Raw genomic sequence first — 5,836 nt, forward strand, 5'->3', positions numbered from 1 at the left:
TCTTTACTTGTAAAGGTTTCCTAACATTATTAAATTTAGCCCGAAGTATACAAGTTTTGTTGGAGAAGCTATTGAGGGCTACTACACTGAACAAACATCAATTTACAGTATCCCAACACACACACCAACCATGGAACGATCTTTCTAACTTGTTATACATACAGTGCAACACAGTGTATGCTGATTACGCGACAACATTTAAAAGTGAATGTAAGAAAAACTGAAAATGGCTTTCAAAATTAGTACATTAGCAATTTATTGACGTCTTGCAATAATAAATTTGGCGCCATATGCTTGTACTTAGGCGGATACAGCTGTAAAGGGTCAAATGGCGAAAGACTAAAAGCCCAAAGCCCCTCAAATCTTCCAATACCCATCCCTAGTTGATAATTATAAATGACGACTGCTTCCCTAAGGGACAACTTTAAGACCACTAAATTCGAGAAAAGAAAATCATTTATTTGCAAAAAGATTCAATATTTGTCTACTACAACGTAAAAAAAACCGTTAGAGATCCCTTTAATTTACAATAAATGAAAAAACAGTCGTTTTTTTTTTTCTGAAGTGTAATAAAAGTGTAATATCTAACACAAACCGAAACAGGGAAATTAAATTGTCGATGAGGCAGGAGCTGTAAAACAAAAGAGAAAAAGACAAACAAACCATACACTCGCCTAAAATCAATTTATCCAAGCTTTATTCAGTATGACTTTAATTTTCAGCTGTCACAAGTCGACAGCAGAATCATCGGCGATGCTTGCCGTGTCAGATTTATAAAAGCTCTCTCGCTTTCTGAATATTTAATTATTTTACAGAACGAGCAATTCAGTATAAGAAAGAAAGAAACAGAGAATCCTTACTCGATTTCCTACGTGATAAAGCCAGTCTTCACCGACTACAAGGTACTTTATTTTATGTGGATATTTATCTTGCCGAATATCTTGCACGTCGGCGTGTGTCAGATGAATTAAGTTAATTATATAAAAGCCTTCCTTTAGCTACAAATTACACTACCCATCCATTTAAACCACCAGTACCCACAACAGAGTCCACGAATCGTTAAATTACAAATTATCTCATTCTTTGTCTCCAATCAAGCTTACAAAGTATTGTAAGTTTCCAGTTTTTTCGTGAATGTAAAATCTTTCCATACAATCACCCTGTTACCTACCGCAAAAACAATGTAGGTCTCAAATTACTTTTTCCATTTCTTTTTAATATGGACAAAACACCCCAAATTTACACTTGCGACCCTCAGACAATTAAAATGCGGCGGAAACTAGAAAATCTAATTTCCTCGTACTATAATGGACAAATTTCTTTTTTCGTTTGAAGTTACTACTGAAAAAAGTCCTTTGAAAACATGCAGATCAAAACGGAAGGAATATTTACCTGCCACATGATATTTTTTTAGAAATCTAATAAAGCATAAAAAGTAATTATTAATTCATTTCTCGACAGGAGTTTTGAAAAATTTGAGATAAACCCTTTACGAGTAAGCTCGCTCGTTTTTTAATGAATGTAATTTCTTCTCTTTTCGTCGCTGCTAGTCACTTTCCGATAGGTTCCTGTCATTAAATACTGTTTCACTAGCTTAGCTTTTAATTTATTTATTGGATCGTTTTTTCACTTTCTGACACTTGACGCTGAAAAGCGCAAGTGTCAGAAAGTGAAAAAATAAACCAAGTTGATTTTTGTGCTTGTGTTATTAATTTTACAAAAGAAGAGGACAGTTGACGTTTAAGAAAATATATCGTTGTTCCTCAGCTCGCTACGATCACATAAACTAAATTTGATTTCTGGACAACATTACGACCACTGAATTCGAGAAAAGAAAATCATTTATTTGCAAAAAGATCCAATATTTGTCAACTACAACGTGAAAAAACCGTTAGAGATCCTTTAATTTACAATAAATGAAAAAAACAGTCGTTTTTTTTTTTTCTGAAGAATGATAAAAGTGGAATATCTAACACAAACCCAAACAGGAAGATTAAATTGTCGATGAGGTAGGAGCTGTAAAACAAAAGAAACAAGACAAACAAACCATACACTCGCCTAAAATCAATTTATCCAAGCTTTTTTCAGTACGACTTTAATTTTCAGTTGTCATAAGTCGACAGCTGAGTCACCAGCGATGCTTGCCGTGTCGGATTTATAAAAGCTTTCTCGCTCTCTGAATATTTAGTTATTTTAATTCACAGAGATCAATTCAGTATAAGAAAGAAAGAAACAGAGAATCCTTATTTGATTTCCTAAGTGATAAAGCCAGCCTTCACCTACTACAAGGTACTTTATTTTATGTGGATACTTATTTTGCTGAATAACTTGCACGTCTGCCTGTGTCAAAAGAATTGAGTTTTAGATCCTTCCTTTAGCTACAAATTATTACTACCCATCCAACAGTAGTATAGCAGTATATAACCAACAGTACCCACAACAGATTCTACGAATTGTTAAATTACAAATTCTCTCATTCTTGGTCTCCAATCAAGCTTACGAAGTGTTGTAAGTTTCCAGTTATTTTTTTTAAATGTAAAATCTTTTCATAAAATCACCCTGTTACCTACCGTAAAAACAATGTAGGTGTCAAATTACTTTTCCATTTCGTTTTAATTTGGACAAAACACCCCACAAATTTACACCCCAAAACACCCCAAATTTACACTTGCGAACCTCAGAAAATAAAAAATGCGGCGGAAACTAGAAAATCTAATTTCCCTTGTGCTATAATGGACATATATATTCTTTTTCGTTTGAAGTCATATTACTAAAAAGTCCTCTGAAAACATGAAGATCAAAACGGAAGGAAAATTTACCTGCCACCTGATAGTTCTTTAGAAATCTAATAAAGCATACAAAGTAATTATTAATTCATTTCTCGACAGGAGTTTTCCAAAATCTGAGATAAACTCTAAGCTCGCTCGTTTTTTAATCAATGTAATTTCTTCTCTTTTCGTCGCTGCTAGTCACTTTCCGATAGGTTCCTGTCATTGAATACTGTTTCACTAGCTCAGCTTTTCATTTATTGGTGACCCATACATAAGAGTTCATACACACGCTGAAAAGCGCAAGTGTCAGACAGTGAAAAAAAATGTGATCCTTGTGCTTGTGTTATTAATTTTACAAAAAAGGCGATAGTTGACGTTTAAGAAAATATATCGTTGTACCTCACTACGATTATATAAACTAATTTTGATTTCGAGAAGACGTTACGACTTTATAATGATGGCCAGAAGAGAGAAAATAGTAAATTAATGTAAATTTCTCTTAATGGAATTTGTCGCTTTCAAATGACTCTGCCCAATATAGCCTCGGACATAAGGGTTCTCCCCCACCTTTGCTGGGATGGTATGCTTTTCTTATGTAATATTTCAACGATTGTTATGAAATAAAACGGCCACACCTGTGGCCTAAATATCCCAAAATGGGTAAGTCCCTGCAAACTCTCAGCTAAAGCAACACACGTTACGCTCAAATCGTTGCTCTATTGGCTGTACCAATTATTCTTATGATAGTTCTTTGTGTTTTTACTTATAGTCTGCCCTTCTTTTGTCGCAATTCACACCCCAGCTAACAGTCCGGCTTCTGTACCATTTTCAGTGATTGGACTAGATTCTTAAATACTTTGGAGGATGGACTGCGACACTCAAGGACCGCCAACTTATCTGTCATACATTTCTATGATCGCATCACTTTTTCTTTCAACCATCACTATACCGGGCAATTTACTCGTGCTGTTAGCGGTGTATAAAGACCCTCACAAAGAACTCCGAAAGCCGTTTACAATTTTTGTGGCCAACTTAGCAATGGCAGATTTGACTTCGGGCGCAGTAACAGAACCAATGGCAGCTTATTTTACAATCCAGGAAGTGCGGGGCGCTCTCGTGGAAGATTTCACCGTTTACTTAACGCACCTGAGCTATTTCATGTCGTGTACGACTTCGGTATTAACCCTTGGTGTACTAACTATTGACAGATATCTGGCGATATCCCATTCTTTGTGGTATAAAGCACATGTCACTTTGGAATCCGCCATAAAAGTGTCTATCGTCTTATGGCTTGTGTCCGTGACCCTTTCGCTGGCATATATCAAGACGGGCTTTATCAACTTCGCGTTTGTTTTTGCGAACACTGCGGTCTTAACCACAACATTTGTGCTGGTGTTTTCCTATTATAGAATCTTTAAAACTCTCCGAAGCAGGACACTGCAAGTTGGAACCTTACACGAAGGAAGGGATCAAAATTCTGAGAAACATCGAGAGTCGATGATGTTGGAAAACAAACTTACAAAGCTATATATAATGATGCTGGGAGTATTTTTGCTGTGTTTTGTTCCATCGTGCTCGTTCATCTATGTTCTGTATTTCTGTTCGGCGTGTGATTGTGTTACAATTCATTGGCTTCGTGATATGAGTTTCATACTTGTTTTAAGCAGCAGTTCACTGAATCCAGTTTTATACAGTTTAAGAATGAAGACATTCCGCAAAGCATTCAAGAGTATGCTAAACTTAAAGAGGAAACGTGGAAAAAACGACATAACGGAACAACCAGGACGTTCCACAGGAAATCCTGCGCAGTTTGATTTAGGTTCCAAAGAATCTGTTACGGTTGTTAGGCAAATCAGTGAAGACAATTAGCGTCTCAAAAAACGATTTTTAATACACGAAGTTCCAAGGCAAAGGGGCCTGGCCGCTTTGGCCATTTTCACGCCTAGTTGTCAGTTACCATCAAAATAAACTGCGTTTTTACTACAACAGTTACTGATAAAACGCGTTAAACTTTGCCAAGTTTATTCTGTTTAAGCATTAACAAGTTGTATGATTTTTTTACAGTGTTCAGTAATAAAGTTCGGAAGAGCCAGAAGGGTCAGAAGATGGCACATCGTTGACAACGCTTATTTCCGGCTTCTCACTTCCCCTGTGTTTCTTTGAGGCGGCACGAGCGCGGTAGCCAACTACCACACACACAATAAGAAGAAAGAGGGCAATCGCTGTCAAAATCATCAATACGCAAAATGGCGAACACTTCAGCTTTGCCTTGTCATCTGCAACATAAGAAAAAAAAGATTCAGTTACTGAAAATAAGCAAGGCAGTAGCTGAATACTTCATAAAATTATTGTCAAATACGTGTTACTGTCAGTAGGTTCCAGAAAACATAGGTAACCGACTAATGGCAGACAGAATTTTTTATAAAAATTGTGCAATGATTGCACTGATGCAAGCATCACAGTTGCAGATTAAATTGTTTTATAAGTGTGTGCCTTTTTTTCTATTTCATGGTAGTTAATAAAAGCAGTCACAGCTCAAAACCGAGAGCAGAAACTGAAAGAGTTAACTCTGTCCAAAAAAGCAATTATAACCAGGAAAACAGTCACTCCGTGGCAAATGTAGTTTGTGACGATTGAGTGACTTGGGAATGAATACGTCAGGAATTATTACTTGAAGCGTGTTACCATAGGGTCAGTTTAATTTGGTGATTATTAATTGGCATTTGGAGTAAAAAATTTTTTCATTCTTTCTCCTTTCCTTTGGGTTTCATGCCGCTGCATTTCAACAAATACATTTTCACCTATCTATTTAGCAACATCTGGAGTGTTTTTTTTAGGTGTGGCACAAATTTTAAGTTTTGAAATAGTTGCAATTAAGGAGACGGATTTTTTATTAGGATGTATTCTTAAAAATATGCTTTTTCACATTTAATATCTCCTGTTAGTCAAGTCAATTGAGGCTCGAGTAAACGTGCAAATACGTCACTGGTGTGTGCAGCTCTGATTCTCCCGAAGAGACGTCATCTGACCCAAAACAAATTTTGTATTGTATATCTTAAAGAAAT

At 36.1% G+C, this 5,836-nt stretch overlaps 1 protein-coding gene across 2 annotated transcripts; it reads left to right on the forward strand.

The window, feature by feature from the left end:
• Positions 1-2,217: 2,217 nt before the first annotated feature.
• On the forward strand, positions 2,218-4,772 carry LOC144639667 (adrenocorticotropic hormone receptor-like). Of its 2 annotated transcripts, none has more exons than XM_078498949.1 (2): positions 2,218-2,289; positions 3,604-4,772. In XM_078498949.1, the coding sequence occupies exon 2, from the start codon at positions 3,636-3,638 to the stop codon at positions 4,638-4,640; it is 1,005 nt and encodes a 334-aa protein (XP_078355075.1). In that variant the 5' UTR covers positions 2,218-2,289; positions 3,604-3,635; the 3' UTR covers positions 4,641-4,772. The 2 variants fall into 2 exon arrangements, 1 of the variants encoding a protein (XP_078355075.1); XR_013568192.1 differs by lacking the exon at positions 3,604-4,772 and adding an exon at positions 3,541-3,584 and having other exon boundaries at positions 2,223-2,289.
• The last annotated feature ends 1,064 nt before the right edge of the window (positions 4,773-5,836 follow it).

This window comes from Oculina patagonica, unplaced genomic scaffold, assembly GCF_052425735.1.
Source record: "Oculina patagonica isolate OP01 unplaced genomic scaffold, crgOcupat unplaced1171, whole genome shotgun sequence".
Lineage (NCBI taxonomy): Eukaryota > Metazoa > Cnidaria > Anthozoa > Scleractinia > Oculinidae > Oculina > Oculina patagonica.